The 27,088-nt window shown below is 37.6% G+C and overlaps 3 protein-coding genes and 2 pseudogenes across 7 annotated transcripts; 2 read left to right on the forward strand and 3 right to left on the reverse strand.

The window, feature by feature from the left end:
* Window positions 1-1,983: 1,983 nt before the first annotated feature.
* Window positions 1,984-3,675, reverse strand: LOC137959754 (uncharacterized). The gene is made up of 2 exons (XM_068807097.1): window positions 3,438-3,675; window positions 1,984-3,072 (listed from the first exon to the last, which is right to left on the reverse strand). The coding sequence occupies exon 2, from the start codon at window positions 3,048-3,050 to the stop codon at window positions 2,301-2,303; it is 750 nt and encodes a 249-aa protein (XP_068663198.1). The 5' UTR covers window positions 3,051-3,072; window positions 3,438-3,675; the 3' UTR covers window positions 1,984-2,300.
* A 425-nt stretch (window positions 3,676-4,100) lies between these two features.
* On the forward strand, window positions 4,101-8,675 carry LOC137959759 (CAAX prenyl protease 2). Of its 3 annotated transcripts, XM_068807104.1 has the most exons (8): window positions 4,101-4,445; window positions 5,219-5,281; window positions 5,496-5,681; window positions 5,919-6,030; window positions 7,515-7,586; window positions 7,897-7,959; window positions 8,232-8,312; window positions 8,451-8,675. In XM_068807104.1, exons 1-8 carry the CDS (start codon window positions 4,242-4,244, stop codon window positions 8,582-8,584), a joined length of 915 nt encoding a protein of 304 aa, XP_068663205.1. In that variant the 5' UTR covers window positions 4,101-4,241; the 3' UTR covers window positions 8,585-8,675. The 3 variants fall into 3 exon arrangements, with proteins under 3 accessions (XP_068663205.1, XP_068663206.1, XP_068663207.1); XM_068807105.1 differs by lacking the exon at window positions 7,897-7,959; XM_068807106.1 differs by lacking the exon at window positions 5,496-5,681.
* A 742-nt stretch (window positions 8,676-9,417) lies between these two features.
* On the forward strand, window positions 9,418-15,590 carry LOC137958572 (probable aspartyl aminopeptidase; annotated as a pseudogene).
* Window positions 15,591-16,975: 1,385 nt separating this feature from the next.
* On the reverse strand, window positions 16,976-18,967 carry LOC137960620 (protein LITTLE ZIPPER 4). Of its 3 annotated transcripts, none has more exons than XM_068808283.1 (2): window positions 18,867-18,967; window positions 16,976-17,385 (listed from the first exon to the last, which is right to left on the reverse strand). In XM_068808283.1, the coding sequence occupies exon 2, from the start codon at window positions 17,359-17,361 to the stop codon at window positions 17,122-17,124; it is 240 nt and encodes a 79-aa protein (XP_068664384.1). In that variant the 5' UTR covers window positions 17,362-17,385; window positions 18,867-18,967; the 3' UTR covers window positions 16,976-17,121. The 3 variants fall into 3 exon arrangements, with proteins under 3 accessions (XP_068664384.1, XP_068664386.1, XP_068664385.1); XM_068808285.1 differs by lacking the exon at window positions 18,867-18,967 and adding an exon at window positions 18,735-18,818; XM_068808284.1 differs by lacking the exon at window positions 18,867-18,967 and adding an exon at window positions 18,627-18,720.
* A 2,943-nt stretch (window positions 18,968-21,910) lies between these two features.
* LOC137958573 (putative germin-like protein 9-2) lies at window positions 21,911-23,909 on the reverse strand (annotated as a pseudogene).
* Between the last annotated feature and the right edge of the window lie 3,179 nt (window positions 23,910-27,088).

Raw genomic sequence — 27,088 nt, forward strand, 5'->3', positions numbered from 1 at the left:
ATGACCGATGATCCTTCTGCAAAGCGATAATGGAAAGAACCATGCTATTTCTGTTCCCAAGTCGGGGTTTTGATGATGCAATCCCAAACTAAAAAATATTGAGTATCAAGGCACCGTGAGGAGTGAAGTGAGTTTAAAGTTTGAGACTGAGAATGCCAATTCCCCAAAATAAACAGCTCAAAGGTCTGTCGCACGAAAGCCTACCAAAGGTGGACATGAGATCAAAGCTTTTTGGAGTCGTTTATCAGTGAATCCATGCGAAGAAAAAATAACTGTGAATTCCACCGAAGAGAAATAACACACAAGTGTCCACTAACCTGACAGGAAACTGAGAACTTTCCCCTCTTTCACATCTATAGCAGAAATCTACAATGACAGTCAGTTCTTCTTTGAAACCCTATCATTCGCCAAGGAAAACAATCATCCTGTTTCTGACTACCCACCTCATAATCACACAAACTACCTGATCCCGAAATGGGAACCTTTGGCGTATCCAGTAAAACTACGTTAAAACAGATGGCAGCAAGCCAGTGAAACTCGTAGAAAACTGCTATTCAGAAACACTCAAACGAAAGGTAGCTCGATGAATTCCAAACTCGTGAGAACACAAAGGGCAGGATGGTTGGCAGCATCCACAAATGCACAAACATGAAAATAATAGAGAACTTCAGCATGAAAAAAGGATTCTGCAAGACAAGTAACGTTTCAATCAGACTGCATCTAGGCAGCTGGAAGACATAAGTTTGTGCACATGCAAAGGCAAGATTATGCCTTATGCATTGAAAAAAAAATCCAAAGACAGAAAATGGAAAGTTAAGAGGAAGTAAAATGACTAACCCTTAGAAGCGTCAACAAGCTTGACTATACATTAGTAATCTAACCAATGCATCTAAAAACATTTATCAAGTTCTCGGACTCAAAAGCCAACCTTCTGATCCTACAGAATATACATCCAGAGCTTCCGTCCATGAGTTACATCTCACAGCAATTTTATATTTCACTCTCCCCAATTACATATGCTCTGAACCTTTCCATATTGCCACTGGCTTATGTGAAATTAAAATTTAAGAAGCGCAAAGTCCTATTGGAACCTTAGTATTTTGTAGACTTAGAAAAAGGCCAACCTAGTAATAGCAAATGGAAACAAAAAGAATTAGGTAGGATCATCCAGCCAATTGACAGTAGATTGAGTGTTTGTTAATGGGCAGATGGGGAGGTTTGTTAACATGACGTCTAAGGGTCAAATTATCCCAGAGATATTTGGTATTTGGTATTAGGTGTTAAAAAAAATCCAAAAAAGAATTGGGCCATGGATTCATTGATAATGGTGACGATAAATATAATACAAAGAAGTCTCTGAAGGAGAAATACAAACAATTAATAAGAGAATCTAAGGAAAAGAGCTCCCCTACTGAGCTAACTTTAGAGCTGTAAACACCAGGACTACCCTAACACCCAGTGAAAGGACAAAAACAGAACATATCCCATACATGAACAAAATATTCACCTACATAAAATATAAAATAAAAATTTATATTTGCTCTTTCTCACAATTACCAACCAATCAAGCATATATTTGGATACAAAATACAGGAACTTCTCCAACATAGAATAATTTACCTAGAATTGGGATTGAAAAGGTTGCATGCGCTTAGTCTGTATGACTCCTTAGTCATTTGCCATAAATACAAGTCTTTTGCATACATATAAATAGTTTGCCTAGTAAAAGCTACAAGTGCATCATTCCACTTACTTTCCCATATCCATTCCTCCTCCCTCCCCTCCACACCCCCCCCCCCTTGAAATCTCTAGATAGCTCCGTAGTCTATATAAGCTCATGCAAAGACTCTAGTTGCTTAAGCTTTAATTTAGTAAATCTAATTTTAGTATCATTAGGTCTTACTCCCAGTGATTATCTTCAATAATTTACAGTCCAAATTACAAGAAAACATTTCCAGCTTTCAGAACAACAACAACAACTCATGCAAAAAAAGTAGGAGAGATGGTACAATATTATTAAACATCACAAGATTGATCAAATAAATACAAAAAAGATACCTGGAATACTGCAATGTACAAATAATCAATGAGAATCCTTTGAGATACCAAGAGAAACATTCACTACAAACTTCCAACCCATATGGTATAACTAGCAAAGGACAAATTATATTACCATCACAGGTATGGTAACAACAAGAAATTACAAAAAGGAAACAAAGTAATCACCTATAAAAGTGATACATCTATGAGACAGTAAACATCTAAAGAAACTTCATTTGTAATCATTCATCCAATTCCTATCAAAATACCACCAGCAGAGAAAACAGCATGTAGATCAGCCAACACGCATAGGCGATCAACCCACGGTGCTCATCTCCACAGGATGCAAGCTCAACCAATAACCGTGTGCAAACCCTGGTAGACCACAGGGCAAAAGCAAATCCCAATCCAATTGTAACAACACTACCTTGTGGAACAAATAAAGAGAGTGCTGAGAAGATCACCATCGGAAGCATACAGTAGCCAATGAGGCTCAAACAGCGATACAAATCCAAATTTCCATGACGCCCAGCCAACATGTTAAAAACCACGTACAGAAAAAGAGCGGCCACCGTAACCCAGCCCAATATAATACCAAAATGAAGTTTTCCTGCTAGTAACTGAAAGAGGCCAAAAGCCATGAGAAAGAGGAAAGGACCCGACAAATCAGCATCTTCATGGAGACTAGCATTCACTATGAAAGGGTTCAAGATCGAGATTGTCTTGCGCCAGATTTGGCGAGTATTAATGCCAAGTTCTTCAAGCAGAGGAGGCTCTTCATCAAAACCCATACCAACTCCAACGCCCAAGCCATTACCGCCAAAAACAGGCGTTGAGAAGGAAGTGGATGCCGGCGCAGAACCAATATCAAACGACATGAAAGGGAGGTTAGTGTTCGATGGCCGTGGAGGTTGAAAAGGAGGCGTCGGGAGTCGGCGTTGCTGGGCGGCACCAGCCGAGCTTCCACCCGAGGGGAATACGACTGGCGGAACATTGAACTCCTTCGACATTGATGGAAAACAGTTTCAACAGCTGGACGAAAAGAAGACTATAAGCACCAGTATCGAGAGGAATCAAAACTAGAGAAGGAAAATAAACCTCCACCCAGACGATTTGTGGGTAGAGAAATGAAATTTAGGGTTTAGAAATCTGAAGAGGATCGAAAGACTAAATAGATATTAACCAATTAGTACAATTCCTAAGCTAGACAAAATGAATTACGCAGAAGATTATTCGATTTCAGTGATTAAGGGTTGCCGGAGATCGAGTCTTCGGACGAATCCCTCAAACGCTGTCAAGCGAATCAGCATCGAATGCCACCAGAGTATACACAGATGAGAGAAATTGTAGATACAGAAATTGAAAACCAGATTCAACTAGAGAGGGAAAGAACTCACGAAGATCTACCGCTCAGCTAAAATCCTCTGACAAACAACCCATTAGAATTTCCGATCTCCGATCGATTTCACATCGGACATGAGCACAGATCGGATCGTGTAGGAAAGTAGGGATGAAGCGTCCGAAGAAATAAAACACGGGCGAGGGCAGCGATTGCTTCAGTGAGAAGGTTCTTCGAAGGAATTTCTCTTGAGTACGATGCTCCAAGCCTGAAATTGATAAAACCGAATGCTACCGTCGATTTCGGCCCTGCACTTTGAAAGATAAAAAGTGAAAATAAACCTGTTAGTGTGTACGGTAAAAGCCGCGAGAGAATGAATTGCCTAATTAATTCACTTTTACTCATTTTTTAAGAGTGAACTCCCTTTCAGTCACTCTGCCTTTTTGCGTTTTGGATATTATAAAATTAAATATTTATTTAAGTATTTTATTTTATATATTTAATTTAATTAAAAATATCTTAAATTGATTTTTATTTATTTATTAATTTACTTAAGTTGAAATTTATCTCATATCCATCGCTAGTGGGTTAAGTGTTTAGTTAAAAAAATTAATTAAAAATAAATTAAAATGTTTTTTAACATTTTTACCCTAATTTTGTTCAAAAACAGTTTAAATTCCGTTTTTTTTATTTTTTTTTCATTTGTTCGACTCTCCACGGAATCACTACGGGGAAAAAAAATGGAAAACCGAAATGACTGTAGTCACCGTAACGATGGTATCTCTTCATTCTCCGACCACTTCCGTGCATTTAATCTGGCTCTGCCTTAATAGAGATCTCGCGAGCTCTTCTGGCTCCTGAAATGGCGGACGCTTCCGTTTCCAGACCGGTTGCGGTGGTTGCGTGTCTGGCTATGGCGGTCTTCTACGTCGCCATCCTCTACTCGCCTTCTCTGATCCTTCGCTTACCTCCGCCTACCTCTAAGAGCAACTTCTTGATCCGGCGCTTTGTCTGCGCAGTTGTCTCATCCATAGCTTCGGCTTTTCTCACCTCCTGTCTGCTTCCAGTAATCTCTATCTCCTGTTCTATGTAGCATGACCTGATCTTCGTTAAAATTTGTTGATAGGGTGGGGCGGCGGCTCAAGCCTGCGTTTTGTCGAGTTTCGTAACTTGTCTTTTTAGATTAGATGCGTGAATAAGTTAAAAGATCATGCTGACCATTTTTTTCGTTTTCATTGTTTGGCGTTAATTCATATCTTGCTCCAATTTGCTGGGCTTGCCTTTTCATCACTACAGAGTGGTAGGCCAGCTTCCGAAGTACCGATGGAATTATAAAATTATGCTTTTGTTTCTATTTTTGCAGTTCATATTTACAGATGTTGTTGTGCTTGCATATGTATTTTAGGAAATGTTGTTCCTTTATGGAGGTGATGCGAGTCTAAAAGCGCCCTTCTACTGCTCTGCTTGCTTGAGTGCTAAGTATAACTATGGGACAAAGATCTCCTAACTCAGGCTTTGTTCGTCCTGCTGCTACCTTGCAAAATCATGTCTGTATACTGCATTAGCAGTCTAGATATATTTTTGTAGAATTCTTAGAACTCTGAGCTGAATTTTTCATTCAGAAATGACTTAAGAGCTGGGCATTTGACAGTTTTCTTCTTTTTGGCATGTAGTTTTCTTCTTTTTGGCATGATTTTCTTTGATACAACTAGACAAGGAAATTTTGGCTGCATTTTTGCAATAGTTGGTATTTCTGCTAGTTTTACTCCTGGAATAGCCGAGTGTGCTTATCTTTATCATTATTTACTGCATTCTGTCTTTTTTGGCGAATTCCATTAGATAAAAACAGTCCAAGCTTGGCCGCTCATCTTTGGCACTTTTGGCATCCGACTAGATCACCTGGTAAGGGGTTTTACGTGTTATTATTTTTTACTGTTGTTTCACTGCACCCGTTTCTTTCTAGATGTGAATTAAAAAATAAGGAATCAACTAGCATTTGGTGGAGAATCATCTGTTTCTCATAGATTTATACTTGCTTTAGAGAAAAGCAGGATTTTTCTTTCTTTAATTTGAGCAGAATCTTTGAGGTGAAGTTTATCTTATTCTCTTGAAACAGTGGCAAGCTGTGGTCATTCCAGTGTTCTTGACTTCTCTGTTATATAGTGGATCTTTTGTCTCAAAACTCTTATATCTTGTTGGTACATGGAAGCAAGATAAGTTTGTTCGCATAACTCTCCAGAGTGTTTTGAATAGTTTCCACTCAAATGTTGCCAATGTTATGGCTTGGCGTAACTATATTGTGGTTAGTATCCTTTTGCAATTGTCTTATCTTGGTTCTTAACCAAAACTCAGAGGTACCTTTGTTAACATGTGTTTTTGCATCAAAATATGGTACAGTCTTCTTGCTACATTTTGATCATTTGTGGCAACATTTTGTTATTTAAACTTAATAGTCATTGCTTGAGAATTATTATATTTCAAATATCATGTGTCAAATCACGCCTTGATGTTTCCATTGTTTTTACTTCTTATATAACAGGCACCACTTACAGAAGAGTTGGTATTTAGAGCTTGTATGATCCCTTTACTTCTTTGTGGGGGATTCAAGACTTACCACATCATATTTCTGAGCCCAATTTTCTTCAGCTTGGGTAAACAGCAGTCTCTTCTTCTGAATATTTGCCTACTTGTTTTATTTCATTTGGCAAAAATGTTCTGCCGTAATAAAGCCAAGTTACTTTTACTACTCAACAATCATATTCTGTATATCCTAAGATGTGCTAGTTAATCTCAAAACAAGCATATTAATTTGCACAAATTAATTTTAACTTTTCTGCCAACATACTTGTATTCTCAGTTGGAACATAGTGTCAATCCTCCAGTTTCATATCTTTTTGCTTGAAAGGCACATAAGAACTGTTTGAAACGAAAACTTTATGATTTTATGGGACAGTTCAACTGTGTCCTGCTTTTATATGCATTTAGATACTCCCATAATCAACTGAAAGTATGCCTGCTTCCTTCTTTCCTAATACTCATATAAGGAATTTTAGTTTATTTGTTTATTTTTTTGTTTTAATGTCTGTGATTACATCAACTAACTGAAATCAATGGTAAAGTGTCTACAGTGTTCTCAATTTTCCAGGTGTGTGTAATTATTTTATCTTCTAATGGAAGTTGCAAAGTATCCTTATGTTTATCGATACATCTATATTTTTGTGGTTCAGATATATAGCTTGAGCCACTGTGTCATTCCACACATCAGCTGAAACTTCTCAAAACTATTAAACAGAAGTCTTTTTGCAAGACCCACATGCATGTTTTTTTACTGGTATAGCATGAAAATCAGCAGAATTATAGCTATCTGTAAACCATGTAAAAAAAAATGAACCTATGGAGTTTCTGACGGTGATGATATTGGGGATTTTTTTTCTGATACCTGTCATTTACTGACCAAATAGCATGATTATGGATGATCCGATGATATCAGCAACTTCACATTTCATGTTTGCAACCCTGTAATGCTCGTCTGTGATTCTGAGATTTTTAGTAGTGTAACTGGACAATCAATTAATCAAATAACATACTCCACCATTAGTAGACGTGGTAGCAGTTAAAGCCTCCTTTGTGTGAGAGGAAAATGATCTGCTCTCTTTTGCTACCAATGCATCATCTACAGATTTTTTTATGTGGAGTCACGGAGTTCTATCCACTTGATAGCATAATAATTCTCATTACAATCAAGAGAAGCAGAAGCTTAAACATTAATTGAAAATATGAAGGAGAAGGAAGCAGATAAAAAAGGGGCAAATTCTTATTTTGCACTTCAGGGGTATATTGTGAGGTAGTTTTTAGGTTTAGCAGAATGCAATAGCTAAAGAAGCACTCAATTGGTGAAGCAATGGAAACTCAAGCTCAGTGTGTGATTTGCTATTTGGCTATATATCAATAGTCCTAGGAATTCTAGCAGAATTGTCAGCTCCATTTAATGTGAATACCATGCCTTTTAATAATTTGAAGTGAACTGAATAACAAAGGCTCCTATTTATCTCTGGTATCTCAATTTTCACCTTAACAAATTTTAGTTGAAGTTTCTTTTTGATAATTCTTTTCAACATTCTCTTTCCTATCACAGCGCACTTGAACCATTTCTTGGAGCTGTATTGTGTGCAGAGCTATAGTTTCTTTAAAGCTGCAGTTATTGTAGGTAATCATCTCCTCTCTTTCCCTACTAGCAGTGGCGTTATTGTGTAGGCAGAATCATGAGAAGATGTGGAGTAGTCACATCTTGGATGTAGAGTTGTTCTGAGTATGGAATTTTCTTAGGCTATCACCGTATTTGAGATTTATTTCTTTTTTCCACTCTGATATTTTATTGCTATAAATGGAAAGAACCAGGGTGAGTGGTGGCTGGTAATCATTTTTAAAAGGACTAATTGATTGTCCAGAATTTGTTACATCTTGATTTGATATTTGTTGTCTTCTGCTTGAAATGTGATAGAAAACGTGTTTTCCAGGTATCCAGCTTGGTTACACGGTGATTTTTGGGTGGTATGCTGCTTTTCTGTTCATTAGATCAGGTCTCTTGCTTAACTTCTAGTATGAGTTCCAACATTGTTAGTGGCACACTTGTTGTTTCATCTATATGGTAGCAGTAGGAGTCAAACTCTGCATGTAATACCCCACCAGATGATTGATTCCCTTCATTGCAGTATGATTTCCTGGAAGCATTCCGTGGAGAAGGGTTAAAAAAAAAAAAAAAGCTGCCGTACTAAGCTGTTTGGGAAGGCAGTCTTGACTGTGTTGTTGGGTCTTGATAACGCTCCTAACATATTTCTCAAATAAATTGTAGGTAATCTCTTTGCTCCTATAGTAGCTCATATGTTCTGCAATGTGATGGGATTACCTGTATTATCATCTCCACGGGCAAGAGGTATTTCTTCTCTCTTTCCTCACGTTAAATAAAAAACTCTTATGTGCTATTACTATTGTGGCATAGAATTCATGAATAATAAAAAAAAAGGTCTCTTTTGAAGTTAGAAATGTTCATTGTTGTACATTGTGTTTTCAGGTTTGACAATTATGGCATCTGCGAGTGGTTTGGTGGCTTTCCTTTGGCTTCTTTTTCCTCTAACAAATCCCAATTTGTACAATGATAGAATAGATAGTTGCAGATGTTGGCAAGGATATTGTAACTGGAACTGAAGATCAAATTTGTATAAATCCATTAGAGTCTCCCTAAATCTCTGTTTTATGAAAATGCGAAGTATGAACTCGGTTAGTTAATCACTGTTATAGTGTCTACTCTTGATTTGTGGATACTGTTCTAAACAAACATGAAACAACATATTTAGTTTGACAGGTCAGTCTGAGGATCAAGTCCTATTGTTGGCTTGGCTCTTAGAAGAGAGTATACCGCCTGCAATAGCAATGAAGAGGAACTCACTGAGATGGAACCTTCTCGTCTGTCTCTTCCAATTGAGTGTTTCTCGAGGACAAACGAGGCACATGAGGGTGTACTCTTTGACTTGTTTTACAACTTTAAGTTTCTGGACGCACTATGGTTGAACCAGTACACTATTGATTAGCTCTGGTATTGTACCATAAGGAAGGAGGCAAACAGTTCGGCGTCTGGCTCATCTTTGTTTTTAGTACATAGGGTCCAGAAGCCCGTTCCATGGGGAGAAAACACCTGCTTTATATGCTATATTTATTTTTTTATTTCTGCATACAAAAATTGTTAACAGATAATGGATTGATTCTCGAGCTTAGTGACATGTTTAGCGTCTTAATTCTTATCTCCTTCCTAAACATTTCAAAGTATCTTTTATTTATCAAGGGTTTGTTGATTAATCTAATATATAATAATAAAAAAATCCAAGATCCCATCGTTCTTTCACCAAAGCATGTTGAAGACGAATTGGAAACCGGCCAATTTAGGCGCTTTAATTAGAACCATGGAGCCTTTTCGTTTCCTCTCAGACGAAAAATCTTAGCAGAAGAAAACTGGAAAGGTTTCCATGTCCGCCACTGTGGCAATGGCGATGCATCATTTGCCATCGCTGCCTTCTGCGATTGTCACACATCACTTTCTACCTCCCTTGTTACTCTCAACGCCCTATGCCGAACGTCTACGCAGTGTTTCGACTCTCTCTGTATGTTGCTTCACTGAGATGAACGTCCCGAGGTTTGAACAATCTCTCTAAACTCCTCCGAACTTCATTCTGAAACAATAATATCTTACACACCTCTTGGTTTTTCAACTTCTGTTTCCTGCCAATTTGAAAACTGAACCAGAGTTCAAAGGCTGCAAGAGTCAATGGATAGTTGGAGACTTCTTGGACTATTTCAACGAGTCTTGTGCCTCTGGTAATGCGTGTTTCATTTTTTTTATCAGTTTTGATAAATTTGTTTTACTGGTGTTTGTTGTTGTTTGATAAATTTATTTGTCCTGCTTTGTTTATTCAAATTGCGTGTTCTTGCTCTCTTGTTGTTGTTTGACCTTCTGCCGAGGACAACTACATTTGGTGCTAGACCAAGCTTGTAGAGCTGCCTGCGCGCTCTGAAGTTGATACGGGTCAACTGCGGCCCTACGGGAAGAGTTTTCTTGTTGTTGTTTTTGCGGTCATTTTTTATTTACTTAAAAACATTTAGCTAATATATATATATATATATGAGAGGAAAATAAGAAGAGTTAATAGGGAAAACAGGAAGACATTAGAGAGTTGTCATCGGTTACTTTGTGTTCGACTTCAGTTGGAGCAGAACACGCTTGAAATTTGCTTGGCCATTCTGGCTCGCTTCAAATTCTAACAATTATGATCAGTGGTTATTTAGCTGAACTCTGCTCTGGAGTTATTAAAAAAAAAAACTGAGGCCAGAGTAGAAAACAGACTTTGCAAGTGCCATATTGCTCTCTCTCTCTTTTTCTTTTGAATTTCTTGTAGCTATTATACACAAACTTCGTGACTGCTCAAATATTGTCTCTTCTTGATTGCAGCTGAAGCTTAAAAACAACTCCTTGCAGCAGGATTTTATTTGCTAAACGGGAAGGAAGAGTGGGATCTTAAGCCTGGTGGGTGCTACGTCTTTACAAGAAATATGTCCAGTCTGATAGCTTTTGCTGTTGAGAAAAGTGCGTAAAACATTTTTAGTATGATATTTAGCATATTTGGGTGAAAAACACAAAACGGTTTCTTCTAGGTGTCAAGGTACCAAGTTAACTTTACCGTTTCCCCTCAAAGAATGACGATTTGGTGGACCCTGCTTATCTGTACTGTTGTTTCACTTTCTTGTTCAAGTGGCATTGAAGAAGGAATGCCTTCCTATTCTTCTATTTGTCATGCATAAAGTTATTAAGAAGTCAGGGAACACATCAAAGGAGTTCTTAATGTTCATCAAGAACCTTAACTGTAAACATTTACGCAGACTTTGCAGAAAGTTGAGCCAGATGATGGTCTTATTCACTTGCTGTTCATTTTGTTTCCATGCAAGGATTCTCCTATTGGACCAAAGAATACCAAAATTTACGGTATCACCTGTTATTGAGGAAAAGGAGCTCAGGATTTCAAATTTTCATAATCTCTAAAGTAAATCTGTCCATATGAACTGGTGGACAAATGCCGGTGCAGTTGCAATGAAATGAATTCTATTGACTTTTTATGTTACCATGTCCACCCATATGGTAGCTAAGGAAAGCTACGACTTGAACCATAGATGTGATCACCACATATATCTGAATATAGCACCACTATTAGGTGTATGCCATCATTTATCACCAGAGTTTTTGTATGAAATATATATGTTTATTTCCTCACGATTTGCCTCACTGCAATAGCAAGTGTTATGGGGGTTAATCTTGCTTGCAGATACACTTTAGGTAGTGGGTTCCATGCAATTGCTGCACATACTGATAGCCCATGTCCAAAATTAAAACCCAGATCTGCCTCGTCAAAAGCTGGATATCTTATGATGAATGTACAGACTTATGGAGCTGGGTTATGGCACACATGGTTTGACCATGATTTAAGTGTGGCTGGAAGAGCTATAGTTAGAGCTAATGAATGTTCTTTTCTGCACAACCTTGTTAAAGTGGAAAGACCTCTATTACGTTTGCTGCTCTTTGCCAATCTCTTCTTTTAATTGTTATTCATTTAATATTCTATGGTTGAGTTTTTTTTTTTCGTGAATGTCACTTCTATTATTCTTTGTTTTTTTTTTTTTTTTACATTTTTTTATGGTGGTTTTTGCAGCTCTGCAATATACTCATTTTAGGATGGCTTCTTTTGAAAGGTTTGCATGTTCCAATTGCAATTTCTAGCAACCCTTTTTGTTCATACGGTAAACACGGATGGGTTTAAACCAAATCTAGAGACTTGCCTGGTCTACTTCTAGGGAAAATGCATGAGGAGGCTTGTACAAAATCTGCCAAGAGAAATAGTTGATCATCTTCATCAAAAACTGCTCACCATCCTTTGCTAGTGCAGGCAGTGTTTGAAATCCTTGCAAAGTCTGTTCTGAAGGAAATATACGAGAATGATACTTTTGAGGTAGGTAGCACACAAGTGTAAATAGATCAACTCGTAGCAGGACATGCACCCACTTCCTGCTGACCTGGACCATGCCTATCGAGAAGGAATCAGGTGTCATGGCACCTGCATGCAGACTTGTTTTTATGACAGGAAATGTTTAAATTTTTTTACAATTTGAATAAATTTGATCATATATAAACCTTGTCACTAGTTCATCATAGGTTGCATATACTTCTGCACTCGCTTGTATGCATTTCTATACATATACGTAAATATGAAACCAATTAATATGTGCATATCTCCTAAATCATGATACTTCTACCTATCTATCAATTTCTTATAACTCTAAAGTGCTCATCATGATCTAAATATTTCAGTAGATAATGGTCTAAATGTTCAATCAGCGGTCCAACAACTTTTTTTTTTTGGAATAACATTTGTAGAAATAAAGGCATAACAGCTGGTTCAACTTTGCAAACCAATGAATAAGCTGAATGTTTCATGTTAAAATTGGTGCAGGGTGTAATATGAACAAGGCTGTTTTATTGATGAGGCATAGTGTTGTGAACTTTGACCTGGGGGTGGGAACCATGAGATTGTGTGCACAGTAATTCTAAGAATGTGATTGGCTCCTGAACGGCAACCTTTATTATTCACATTAACATATGGACTGAAATGTCTGCTAAGTTTTGCTGGGAAATTTTTGCTTTTAAGTTTATTTTCTGGAAATTCTGATTAGTTTGATGCTTCTCAGGTTTTATCAGATTAGTTGGGCTATTCTTCTGATGAAATAGTGAATCTTGAACTGAACGTCTGTGACACTCTGCCCAGTTGCTTGGGAGGTGGAAATGGTGAGTTCATATTTTCTGCGAGACTAGACAATCTTGCTTCAAGTTTTGCACTAAGAGCTCTACTAGATTCATGTAAACAACCTGTAGATCGATCAGATGAACAAGCGATCGGAATGGTTGCTTTATTTGATAATGAAGAGGTAAACTTTGAGTGAGAAGCTAATGACATATCATTTTGGCCATTGCTACTTCCACTTTTTTTTAATAAGTAATATTTAATAAATTTTATACTTCTATAGAATATAGATAAGGGCCCTAATGAAACAACGTCTTGAGGTCATCTTATATCCCCAGTCAGACATTTTTATTTCAATATAAATGATAAACCTTCTTGAGTCTATCTAATGCTACAGAATTCACGAGCCATTTGTGTGACTAACAAAAAATCTGCCTTGGAGTTTGTAAAAGCGTGTTAAGTTAGCAAGAGCTGTTATGTTGATTGCAACAACAGGTCTCATGGCAACTCTGGCTCCATGAAGTTTAACCAGAACACAGTTGTCATAGTTCTTGCTTTCATGTTGTGGAGCTTCTACCTGTTCATTCTTTTTTATAATTTGATAAGGAAACAAGTCAATGACCTTAAGAACTTGGTGTAAGCCTGGTTTTCTATAACCGAATTTGATAAAAGTACTAGAGCCATGTATTCATATGAGGTATCTAAACTTTTGTTAAATATCTATTTACAAGCTGCTCATTTTGTTTGTAATAATAATTGTTGCAGTTTGATGAATCGTGCAGGTAGGCTCTGGTTCAGTAGAGGGTGCTGGTGCTCTTACCATGTTTCTGGCAAAGAGACGTATTATTAATTGCCTAGCTCAAGAATACTTGGGTGTGGATGGTTCGGAGAGAGCAATTCACCAATCTTTTCTTGGTAAGAATGCTATAAATCATAGTTTCCAAAGATATTCTGAGTAAAACCATCTATTAGAAAAATTTTAGGAATTTTGGACTAAGTTTCTTGTACTTGAATTTCTCTTTGAACAAATTTTCTTTATACTTGAAGTAGTGATTGCTAAAAAGCTGAAGGATCTGCTTCAATCAATGCTAGTAGAAACTGAGTAATCTCTAAATCTGCAAATTCTCTAAAAGATTCCATAAAAGTCACCCCTTGTTGATGAGTTGAACCTCATGCTTGTGAATTTTGGAGTATTATATGTCTTCCTTCTCAGTGATAAAATCTGTGACATGTCCAAAACAAAAGGTCAAATTTTGTGCTTATGCCCTCCTTATACCTCTTGTATTTGCTAAAAACTACTCAGTATCCTTCACAAATGAAAATAAAAAAGTTATTAAATGTATTAAAAAATTAAATGGACGTAGAGTGTCCAGGGACGTAGAGTGTCCAGGATAGTCTCCTAGACACTATTGACCAGTTCAGTGTTCTTGATTTTGAATGCATTTGTGGAGTCTTTGTTTTGGTGCTTCTCCTAGACACTATTGACCAGTTCAGTGTTCTTGATTTTTGAATGCATATGTGAAGTCTATTTTTTGGTGCTTATTTTAGCATGATGAATTTTTCATATCGCTTGTTTTGGGGCTAATTATTGAAGAAAAAATGTTTCTTGTTTCTACAGCCAAATTATTCTGACAAATATGAAGAACACCACTGACCAGAACTGCAAAAGGGTATTGTCATCAAGTACAATGCAAACCAGCTCTATGCAACAACTGGTGTAATTGCTTTTCTTTTTAAAGAAGTGGCAAGAATCCATGGACTTCCAACTCAGGTAATGGTTTATATAGGGGGTATTTTTCCTAATATTTTCCTCTGTTATGGCTACTTATTTTTAAAAGCTTATCTTGATGCTTGTATATCAAATGGAACCAATATATGTTTGTACCTTACTTGCTTTGTCATATTATCATCAAAGCTGTGAACCAACTTTCTTCACCACTTTCATCCGTATCTTTTTTGGCCACCGTTCTCTTGTTAAGTTTTGTAATCTTATTGAACCGGAAAATTTCAGTCCTCTTTTCTCCTTTCTTGTTACCAATCTTTATGCCACGTATTATGTTTATTTTTTATCTTGTCTTTCCTGGCTTTGGCATCCATTTATCTCAACATTCTAGTTTCCACTAAACTCATTTTCTGCAAGTTTTGTTTCTTTGACCTCAAATTTCATGTCTTGTGGCATACCCTCTCACAGGCATGAAGAATTTTGCTTTGGCCTTTTCTAGCATGTGTCCATAATGAGTACTGTGGAGAAGTCTCCACCTTTTACCATAAAGCATGCGTTTTTCACATCCTCCTCAATTCTTCTCTTGTAACTTCTAGTGCCTAGGTGAGAGGAGTGCAGGGGTATGACGAGGCAATCTCTCTCTGTGCTGATATTCTTTTGAATTTGTACACTATAATAAGGTCGTATATTTTTTATTAGGAAGTTTAGGTGGAACCTCTTCAAACCTAGCCTCTGTCTTAATATTCCTGATTCCTGTTGATGCTATGTCTAGAATCGTTATTAAATATCATGTCATCTTTAAAAATATAGATCCTTTGTTCATTCGTTAACAGTAGACCATGATTATAAATAATAAGATAAACCCACCCATTGATGCAGATCAATATGAGGTATTTGAGATGGTGCACGGTAGCTTAGACTCACTAACTGATACTCGTCTGTTTATAGGAATTCGTGGTGAGGAATGATATGGGTTGTGGGTCAACGATATTGGCTTCTGGTGTTGGCATACGTACTGTAGATTGCGGTATTCCTCAGCTTGCCATGCGCAGGTAGTTCTTTTCTAAAGTTCCATGTAGATTCTCCCTTTGAATTCTTCAATTACTAAATTTTGATTACGCATTACTCGTAAACAAGTGAAATTATAAAATCTTCCGTCCATTTCTTTATCTTGATTATGTTAATTGTTTCTTTTAATGTTTGCAACATTGGAATTGTTGGAATAAAAAATGTAGACTGATGTTTGGACTGGACTTCAGTGCATAGGAAGTCAATTCTATTTTGAATGGTCACAACGAAAGAATAATGGTCGCACACCTGAGGGACTCTAAACAATGGTAAAACCCAGAGTCTGTAGAGCCCATTGAGACTTTGAAACAATTATTGCTTTGGACTCCTTACATTACCGGGATGACAAATGTAAAGTTCGTCGTCCTTTATTTGAGGTAGACCCATTGGATACGGGAAGGCTCAGAGAGATCCTCAGTGTACTCAAACACATGCCGGTTATTAAGTTGAAATGTTCAACCAGCAGATAACCTGTTTGCTCTGGACGATCTGACCTATTGGAAGAAGTGTGTGGCTCCCCCTAGGGCAAATTTGACATAATTGGGCACTAGTTTTCGTTTGAAGAAAAACAGGTATTGATGTATATACGTTTTTTGGAGTCCCAACTAACGCGCGTATCCAGAGTATGACACGCTACCATGTAATTCCATCATCTCTGATATTTGAAAACTATTTGATCCTCTTTTTCAACGGAAAGGATTATCCACTGGGATCAAAGTCTTACTAACACTTTGGCAGATAAATATAGTTACTACTTATTTCATCAATTGTTATGGGTTTTCTTTCTTGGTAAATGAGTGTTGTCTGGGATGCTCAGTGTTGCACTCTAACCAAGATTAGACATAAGAACAGAAAGTGAGAATTGTTCAAGATTATTTGCCTTTCTTTCTTCTCAGTTATTTCCTTGTTCAAACTGACCATCACTCAACGTTGATGTACTTTCTTGAGAAACATCGAAGTCAAAGATGAAGATCTTCCAGAACCGTCACCCATGTCATATCAGACTGATACGACTACTCTTTTTCCTACTTGTACCAGACTAATATAGTAAAGAACGACAATGACTTGTTTCACAATCTGTGACGTAAACTTGGTTGGATATCCGTCATTTTTTTTTCTGATTTGTGATATATTCCCTGTCGGCACAAACCCTTCTGCATGCGGAGAACAGGATCTAAAGGCCATTTGTGCAGAGTCCACGGCTCTCTGCAGTTACACTTCCGGTGATAACATTGTAACTGCTCAAGAAAAACTAGTCTGTTCTTCTGGTGACGTAAACAACAGCTTGCCAACATTTAAAGGCATTTTATTCTTCAATTTGGAGCGTCAACAAGAAGCTGAGCGAAGATTATTATATTAGTCTATTCATCTTTGACAAGTTGCAAATTTTGTACTTAATAATTTTTTAGGTGGCGATAGTAGAAGAAAAGGATAAAACAAGTGAACTACAAAAGAAGGATGCTCTGTTTATAGCTATACTGAATTTACTACATTAGATTCCTGCAGTTTTACAAAAGGAGCCAAAAAGGTGACAAAAAGATTGCATTTCTTCCTATCATATACGTCTCTCTAATGGGGACTCTACAAGAACTTTCAGATATCTGATAGATTCCTCAGGACTTGCTGGAGCTGCTGGGATTTGGGTTGGACCCGCCGCCAATGTTGAGGTCAGGAACACGGTCATTGTTAGTATTGGGGCTCTGGCCACCGTTTGACTTGGAGAGTTTCTGCTTGAGCTCAGAAAGCAGGGCCTGATTCTCCTGATTGAGAAGCTGAGCTTTCCTCCTCAGCTTCTCGTTCTCTTGGATGATGTAGCAGTTCTGCAAGTACAGCTTTGAGTTCAGCCTTTCCATGACGAGGTAAACCTTGGAAGTACCCTGAGCATGTGAGAACAGAATCAGAAAAGTGTTCTCGCAGAATATATATATATATATTATAAACACCATTCCAGATAAGACATTTGTGGAAGTGAAATCCAAGGACTTTTCGCGTTTTGGCAGGGAATATTAAACAAATACGATTAAACACCAGTATAATAATACAAACCAAACCTACTATGCAGAGTTGAGAGAACTTTTATCCTATCGATATAGCCAGGACCCTACTTCAACCTTGAAGTATCTGAACCCATGCCACGTTTACAGGCATCTGGACCCACCACCGAGGGTCACTGGATGACTGAACCGATATTTCCAAGGATTCTCATTCTTGATGGGTTTATGGAGAATCGTCTCTCCTGATCTCTTTACAAAGACATCACCCAATCTAATGTGAAAAAAGACGGAGAATTGATTACCGACAGAAGATTAAAGAAAAAACAGAGCAAAGAAACCAAAGCAATGAAGGAAACAACAACAGAAACTTAAAGAGTTCATTGATGGAACACATCCAACGAATGCCATTACGCCACTTTAAAGGTAAAAGCAGCTACGGTTAAAGAATCAAAGCTGAAACAAAGCCCAAATTTCTTCAAAAGCTGTCGACTTTTGAACAACCCTTTTGTTCTGTTGTTGTGATAAAACGTGAAGAAATGATGGGTATAGAGCAGAAAATTGCAGTACACTCATCCCCCTGAGATACTCTGCTTCCACCTTTCTGCCTCTTCTGAAGTACTGCGACTTTTTAAAATCGAGAAGAAGATACTTTTTTTAAATCGAGAAGGGCTCTCCAAATAACGACAGAAACGCCTCTGTTTTAACGAACCCAGAAGAACACTAAACTGTAAAAAATAATATAATTTTCAAGATATAAAACGAGCCCGTTTTTTGCCACCTTTTGCAGCAAGACCCGATAGGAAAGAAAAAAAAAATCCTCTCGTGCATTAACGAAGGGAAAGTCCTACAGAAACACACCAAAACAGAGTGACGAAATTTGTTACTACAAAAACACCATAAGATCCAAATCCTTCACTGCCTTCCCTCCAGTAAAAGATACAACTCAAGCTTAAAACGCTCAAGCTTCAAAAGCCAATTTAAAAACCATCAATACATAAACAAAAACAAGAACAGCCGCGGAGAATCCTTCCAAGTTCACAGCCTCCTTCAACAGTTCAAACAACCAAAATAGCAGACGTGAAAAACTAAGCGACCATAATCGGATTACGAAACAAAAAACCGACCCAGATAGCAGAACAACAGCAACTTTCACCCAAACGTGGAAATCACTCACTAAGCAGCAAGCAGAAGAATAAGCAGCAGAAGAATAAAAAGAATAAAAACCACAGAACCAAGAAGCTTATCCGCGAGCACGAAAGATTTTCCACCGGCCAAAGAGAGAAGAAAGAAGAAAGAAGAAAGAAGAAAGAAGAGAGAAGAGCAAAAACAGGGTAAGTGATTGTCGTCTCTTTAGAGAACATCACCTTTTAGTCGGTTGGGGCCTTAGATATGGAAGTTGGACAAAGCTCCCTGGACTCGAGAGACAGATAACAGAAAAGGAGAGAGAGAGAGAGAGAGAGAGAGTAAGATGGCAGGGGCAAGGAGGAGAGGGTGAAAGAGGAGAGGGTAAATATAGAGGAGGTACGGGGCGAGGGGAGCGCCACAATCATGCATGTGCAAGCAGGAAAAAGGCGGCCGGGAAGGTCATGGATTTAATGTTTACCATGATTATATGGATGGGGATGGCGTCACATGGTGATGATTCTCCCGGGGTACTTCTGTCTTTGCATCTCTATGAAAATGATGGAGGGCCCAAGATTCGCAATGATGGGTGGGGATTAGGCCCTCTTCAGACGACGACGCAGACCGGCCCATCATCACTGCCACCTTACCCCCATTCATTCTCTTTTGTTTGATCTTATTACCATTATTAATCCCCCCCCCCCATTTATTCTTCTTAATAAGACTCGAGAAAATCAGTCTTATTTAATGAGTTTTTATTTTATTTAAAAATTTATCAATTTCCATTATTAACTATATTAATGGGTAAAATGGGTATTTCCATCTCATGGTAATTATGGCAGGAGCTGTTTTCTTCTCGGTGGTATAAGGTTATTTGATGATTATTTTTTGTTTTTTTTTTTTTTTTTTTTGCCAGCTCGTGCTTCGTTGGTGACGGGAGTATTAACGTGAGCGCCAGCGTCGATTGTCCGTTTTACCCCCTCGAGGTATGTGTGACCGAGGCCATTATTGTCATTTTAATCATTGCACCTCGTTGAATACGTTCCGGGAGAGATTTTCGATAGCGCTTTTAATCATGATTATTACTAACTTGAGCATTTGAGGGCTACGATTCATGATTGGGATAAACGTGTGCTACCGACGGTGAGCAGGATAAGCCCTGTGGGGGGGGGGGGGGTCTGAAACGTAAATTCCTACCTGCCCTGCCTCATGAAGCTCGTTTTTTGGCTCCTAATGATTTTCTCTAAGTGCAGCATAACGTGAACTATTTTTTTCCCTATGACAAATTCACCCTCGCTCTTTTACATATTTATTAAGGCGCATTGCCTACATGTTTCGATTTGGCCCAGGATTCGACCCATGTTCGTTTCTACCTGTCAGATATGATCTAAATTGAGCATGGGTAAAAACGTCTTTTAAGCACAATGAACGTAAAAATTGCTCGTGTAGTATATTAATTGGACGGTTTTGCCCCTAAAGGGTGAAATGAACAGCGGAAATGCCTCTGCCTCGTGAGGCTCGTTTGGAGAAGAAAAAAAATAACGAGGGAAGGGTTATTTGAATGTTACGAAACCGTAACGGAAATTACACCTGATTTGTAAAATATTTCTTTAGTCTTCATTCGATGGGCCACGGGCCACGCGCTTGCGAAAAGACAGGTCTGTCCTTTTTTGTTTCCGTAGTGCGCCGTACCTGGTAAAAAAAGTTAAAAAAAAAGAGATTGGACCAGTTAGGAAGGTTCTCTCGTCATGATTGGCCAAGGTGAAAAATAATTTATCTTCTGGGGAGTTGAATTCTAGATCGACGACAGGGATTTTTCGGTGCTGATATCTGACGGTTATGCTCAGCGAAGAAGATGCTGATAGAAAAAAATCATTAAAATGATTCTTGATATAGGCCAAGTTTAGAATAATTAAATGTCCTTTTAGAACTCATGTGTGACATTTTTATGTGGATCAAACAAATAATTCTTCTTTTATTGAAGATTTGATTTTTAAGGGAATGCGTTGGACCCTTTTATCCACCTTGCACCCTCTTGAATCCAAATGGAACCATTCAAGGAATTAAAAAAGGCCTAAAATGGAGGAGGAGAAGAAGTGTGAGAGCCCCCAGTTTTCAAAAACAAGACAGGCACATCATATCACAGCATGGCTCTGTGGCACATTCAAGCAGCCGAGCATCACCTACTGCTTGCACTTCATTATACGCGGTGACCTTCTTTCAGATTTCCATTCAATGAAGCCAAGTGCATCCATCTTACACTGTACGGCTGCAAATTTATCCTCGTATCAAGCAGCAGCTCCTCTTTTAGTCTTTGGGTCTCAGCTAATGATGGCAAGTGATGGCCAAGCCTTCGATAATAGTAGTCTGGTTTTGAATCATCTTTCCTCCTCTTAAATTAGATTTGCTTTCTGCAGGGTCGCGGTGGATCGGAGAGGGGTGAAGATGCAGCGTTGGGACGACCACCATTAATGTCAGCTGTGATAAGCTGCCATGGCCAAGCGTTGGCTGTCTAGTAAATGAGAGCCATCGAGTGCTTATATTTCTCACACGTTTCTCATCTCTGACGTTGTCTCTGCAGTATCTGCTCACTAATCTTTCAGATTTTTCTCTCTCACCAATATTTAAGCTAATTGTTTGGTCTGTTCTGTAACTTCTGTTCCACTCTGCTAAGCAAATTTGAGATATATATATGTTATTATGAAGGAAGAGCTCATGTTGCTAAATCGAAAATTTAGATCAATGAAAACTGAAAAGACGTCTGTCCTTGCCCAAAAATGATCGCAAAGCATACCCTTAAAAGGGCGGCTGCATCCCACTCAATTTCATTGACCTTTCCATTGATTAGCTAAGAAGATGAAGATGGTGTTGCAGGTTACTGAGAGACATTTCGAGTCCCATCACATGATTGCGCACCCACCTGGATTCAAAGAGATGGGGAGGATGGTTGCCATTGCAGTGTAATCAGTGGTTAGCTCTGAATCTGGTTTGACTACCTGACCACTTGAGATGAAATATGATGAATTCATGGTTCATTTATTCTGGGTTTCTAACCATCGAGTAGGCGGTCTTTTCAATTTAATTTGACTCGCAATATAGTGCTACTCTTCTGAAACAATTAAGTCCTTCTGTTGAAGAAAAAGAGCTGGATTAAATTGGAAAAAATAGATAAACTAACATGTTGATCAAATTTGTCCTCAGAAACGTCTAGGAGGAAACTTCAGAAGCTAGATTCAAACGTCCCGATCGAAGAGAATCAATCACCAAACAGAACATATAACAACAACTATGACCATATCCAGCCCTTGGGAGCTAATTCTGCATTGAGCTTCTGAATTTTAGCAGCATCAGTCTTGAACGACTTTGCGAGGACGTTGTCATTAAGGGCACTCGCAAAGAGGGTGCTAGGAATGGAGACAGTCTCTGCACTGGCGCTACCGAAGGCCGAGAGCGCCAATGCCGGGCTTGGGGAACACGAACATGTCCCCGGCTGGGAGGGCCTGCTTGTAGAGCATCCTGATGGTGTCGACAATGCCGACGTCGAGGGAGCCGTATATGAGAAACAAGAGCTCGGCGGAACGAGGATGCGCATGAGGTGGGTTGACGAACCCCGCAGGATTAGCGAGTGCAGCATAAGAGACACTTTGGCCATTAAGCGCAGGGAATTCTGCCTTGCTTGCTTGGTGACTGCAAAAGCACTGGGTGGCTCTGCGTCTTTCAAGATTCGGAAGCCGGCGAAGGTAAAGAAGTTTTCCATCTACAGTAGTGACGTTCGGTGAGAGGAGGAAATCTGAGGTATGGTCAGGATCACCTGCTTGAACAACGAGAGATGTGGCTGATGTGGTTTACTGGGAAGAAGATGATTTAATTGTTTATGATATGATTATTTATAAGGAATTTAGTATATTACTCCTTTTCTAACGTAATAACACAAATAACCAAAATTTTAACTTATTTATAAAAATACCTAACTTTGACCCATCAACTTCACATATGTATGGTCAAAGGTGACATATAAGCTTAGACCGATTACACGGTGCTAACAACGACAAGTGCCACATCAATGGTATGCCACATCATCCTCCATGTAGGATGACACGTTATCCACCACATAATCCATAATTTATTTAGGTTATTTTGTAAATTTTTTTTACAAAAATAATTTTTGGTTTTAAAATTTCTTCCACATTTCATTACCTTTACTTTAATAAAATATAAAATTTGATAATTATTTTAAAAATATATATATATAATTAATACTTTATTTTACTTAATACCTTAAATGTAATTATTTTACTTTAAGATATTATTTAATATAATACAATATATAGTAAAAAGAACTTATTTTTAAAATTCTTATTTGTTGGTACAAATATTCTATCTTTTATTTATAATAAAAATACATAAAATTCGTATTAGTTAATTAAAATAATTTATTCTTACTTATTTACACCTTTTATTATTGATATAAAATATTTTTAAATGAAAAAATATTAAAAAATTATTTTATAGTTTAAAATTTTAATTTATTGGTACACGTTTTACTACCTTATATCTTAAAATACTTAAAAATAATATTTTATTTTTAAATTTTTATTTAAATCATTAAAGTATTTTTCAAAAATATTTAAATTTTTTAGAAAATATATTGTTGTATTTTTAAAATTATTTTTCTATTTAAAAAGTATTTAAAATTTTTATAACAATATTAAAATATTTTAAATTAATTAAATATTTTAAGTATTTATAAATATTTAATCTAATTTTTTTAAATATTTATTCGATGATGTGTCATGATGACATGGCATCCTTCGGTGTGATGTGGCTTGTCAATGATTTATTGGTTGACGTGACGTGATACTCTATGAGTGTTGATGTAGCATGATGACATGGCACCACATAATTGGTCAAAGATTACATGTCACTTTTGACTGTGCACATGTGAAGTTGACCGATCAAAGTTAGGTATTTGTGTCAATAAGTTAAAAAGTTTGTTATTTGTGTTTTTATCTAAAAACAATTGGGTAATATCCTAAAATTTCCTTATTTATAAGTGTTCGTGGTTGGAACCGTCGTTCTGAGATTACTTTGTTAAGTTTTTCTCTACAAGAAATGGGACCCATATTGTTGTTTCTCTGTTTCATTAGTGTTGAGGAAGCAACCGATTGCTAAGAAGGTGCCATTTCTCGACAATGTACTTGAATCTTACGATTCTGTTTGTTTTCATGTTCATTGATTGTGTTGAAAGATGAGCCCAAGTCCACACGACCAAGGAAGTCCCACATATCTAAGTATGTTGAAAGATAGGCCCAAACTCATAAGACCAAAAAAGGCTCACACATCCAAGAGATGTGGAAGATGGGCTCAAGGTTTATAGACTAAGGTGAAGGCCCACAGGCCCATAAAATGATGGCAAGATGGTAAATAAAAAGTCATCTCATAGAGATAATATTGATGTGATTAGGTTAAGTTCTAGGCGCATTATTATAATATTGTAGTTTGATTAATATATAAATTAAGCTTAGGGGAAGGGTTAGGACAAAAAGTCCATAACCTCTTCTTCCTCTTGTTTTCCCCCAATGAGTCCCTCACTCTTTTTCTCTATGAGTTGAATCGATAGTCCTAAAAATCAACATGGTATGAGAGCATTGATTTTAGGACTCGTAGTATGGTTAAACCCATTATTTTTCTTTTCTCTTATTAAAGTTCTTTTTTTTATAGTTGTAGGAATTTGTTTTGATTTCGTTAGTCATTTTTTCCCACTGCCCATTAAAATGCGAAGCATTCTGGTTCACCATCAAGTGTAAGAGGTGCTTCACCGGATCTGTGTAGATTGTACTGCTTTGGATAATATTCAAAAAGCACCGCTTTCTCACAACAGTTGGAGATCTCAATTTATTGAAATCGTTCCAACAATATTCTCATGGCGTCTCTAGCATCTAATCTCTTTGGGATTTTTTTTCTCGCAACATTGGTTTGGTAACTACTCTGATTGCTTAGCTATTCGCTTCTGGATAGCCTCAAATTCACGCTCTGTTAATTGAATTTTGCTTCTCCTTTGAATGAATGGCGCGCCGATTTGAGATTGACTCCTGAGAATCCGAACATCAAACTTCATTACTACGTTGGCTAGTCAAGATTATTTTTTGGAAAATTGTTGGCATCACTCCCTTCTGTTAGTTGTTTTGCTCTGATGTTGTTTATCCAACTGTTTTGGATTAGCTGGATTGCTTCGTCTTCGTTGGGCGATAATCTACAAGTGGAAGACTTAGTTGCAGAGTTGATTGCTCTCCGTCTACCGATCTTTGTTCCACGTAGACTGATAATGTACAGGTTGTTAATTGATCTCGTATCTTTCATCTATTGCATAATTTTTTCATCAAGTGAGTCATATGTTGGAAGATTGTTGGACGAAAGTCTTCCATCAATATTTGAATATGCAAACAAGTTATAAGCAGGCTGTGAATATGGAAAAGAAGAAACCAGCATTTTTTTCCAAGCAACAAAACAATCGTTTAAACTCGGAAGTTGCAGGTTGGCAAATTGGTAACTCTGTGCACAAAACTTGAAAAGTTGATCAATCCTCCAGAAATTTTTATCTCACACAACTTTGCTCTGCTGGTTAACTTATCTTCCAGATCGTATTCCACTGGAAGTTGTTTGGAACTTATATCCAGATCGTATCCAGCTGAGATCTTTGGTTAGCTTATTTACTATTTCCAGCACCCAGCAACCAGTGGTATCTTCGTCATTCTCATCAATCTCGTCTATTATGATTATAGTAACTATATTTTGCTATCTTTGTTGTTGCAAATACAAGGAAGGTTGTCGAAAGTTATTGATTCGTAGCTTATTCCAATGTTGTTTTGATTGTCGCTTACCTTACTAGGAACTTTGACAACTATCATAATGGCTAGTCGTATATGCTATTATTTATTCCTTCAAAAATATTAGCTCCATTGCCACTTACAGAGACGCGTCTGCCCGAGATTTTGTGCCATTTCAAAAAATTGTTGTTGGTTTTGTTGTCATCGTGTCGTTGCTGCTGATTCATAGCGGTTTGATTTCCAGAATTTTGATCTTGATCTTGCTGCTATTTTTCTGGATACTCCTTTGATTGCATCTCTGGTTGTCTGTTGTCATGTGCTGTTTGGGAGCGCTACAAGGAAGAAGACGAAGGCATATTTTAGGATTTAATTCCCAAAATTAGGTAGCCTGGTTTAATCAAGCACTTTGACTCGGGTCTAATCAACTAAAGTCTGGGTCAACCTAACTTGGCCTTCTTGTTTTCTACATCAGTTATACGGGTCCAAGTCCCAAGTTCTATACATATTTCATCCGTGACTTGGTTATATTGGTTTACTATTTGACTCGGCTCAACTCAGTTCCTTGTCTCCACCTGGATTATTATTTTGAAGTATCGACAACTCATTCCTTAGTCAGCATATTATTTGGTGCGTAGACTCTCATAAGATTATTTCATGGGTCATTTTACAAGGATTTTTATTATTTGGCACATGTTATTGGGCCCAAGCCCATTTTAGCTGTTGTTATTGTGTTTCTTTGGATGAGACATTATTATTGAAGAAAAACTTTTCAATTGCTGATTTTTATCAGCATTGGTTATTCTGATGATGAAGAAAACCAAGGTAGCCCTAGAATATTATATTTCGGGTAATTACCCGTTACCCCCCTTAATTGGTATTTATTACTCCTACCATTTAAGAGTCGGTGTCCTATGGAAGGACACGGTGATGGAAGAGTTTTATTACATTTCTAAGCACTGGGTATAGACCCACTATCTATAGAAGATAAGAGTGTGCCTTACATCCAACATGAGTTATGATCGGAATATGGAGCGATGTCATATGACTTGGAGTGATTTTACTCTCACTTATCTTATGCCAACTGGGCCTCAAGGAAGAGACCACCAACGTGAGGGGGAGTGCTGGAAGATATGGAGGACTGCCATTTTATAGGAGAAGATCCTATACACTATTTGCAGCAATCTGGAAATTCGTGATGTTCTCTCACCCCCAGCTTGAGGGGGAGTATTGGAAGATGGGCCCAAGTTCACATGACCAAGGAAGGCTCACATATCCAAGTGTGTTGGAAGATGGGGCCCGAACCTATAAGACTAAGGAAGGCCCACACACTCAAGAGATGTGGAAGATGGGCTCAAGGCCCATAGATCAAGGCAAAGGCCCACAAGCCCATACAATGATGATATGATAGTAAATAAAGAGTCATGTCATAGAGATGACATTGATGTAATTAGGTTAAGTTCGAAGGCATTATAGTAATATTGTAGTTAGATTAATCTATAAATTGAGCTTAGAGGAAGGGTTAGGACAATAAGTCCATTACCTCTTCTTCCTCTTGTTTTTCCCCCAATGAGTCCCTCTCTCTTTTTCTCCATGAGCTAAATTTGTGGACTCTTGAAAATTAACAAATTGATTAAGCT

Source organism: Aristolochia californica, unplaced genomic scaffold (assembly GCF_029961685.1).
Source record: "Aristolochia californica isolate CCGP_79_NKW_82.1479 unplaced genomic scaffold, dmAriCali1.0.hap1 SCAF_3, whole genome shotgun sequence".
Lineage (NCBI taxonomy): Eukaryota > Viridiplantae > Streptophyta > Magnoliopsida > Piperales > Aristolochiaceae > Aristolochia > Aristolochia californica.

What these genes read in the sequence shown, in the direction of transcription:
- LOC137960620 (XM_068808283.1), bottom strand. Translation starts at nt 17,361, where the DNA reads ATGGAAAGGCTGAACTCAAAGCTGTACTTGCAGAACTGCTACATCATC.
- LOC137959759 (XM_068807104.1), top strand. Translation starts at nt 4,242, where the DNA reads ATGGCGGACGCTTCCGTTTCCAGACCGGTTGCGGTGGTTGCGTGTCTG. An exon ending in TCACCTCCTGTCTGCTTCCA is followed by an intron (nt 4,446 to 5,218) that starts GTAATCTCTATC and finishes GAATTCCATTAG; the next exon opens with ATAAAAACAGTCCAAGCTTG. An exon ending in GCATCCGACTAGATCACCTG is followed by an intron (nt 5,282 to 5,495) that starts GTAAGGGGTTTT and finishes CTCTTGAAACAG; the next exon opens with TGGCAAGCTGTGGTCATTCC.
- LOC137959754 (XM_068807097.1), bottom strand. Translation starts at nt 3,050, where the DNA reads ATGTCGAAGGAGTTCAATGTTCCGCCAGTCGTATTCCCCTCGGGTGGA.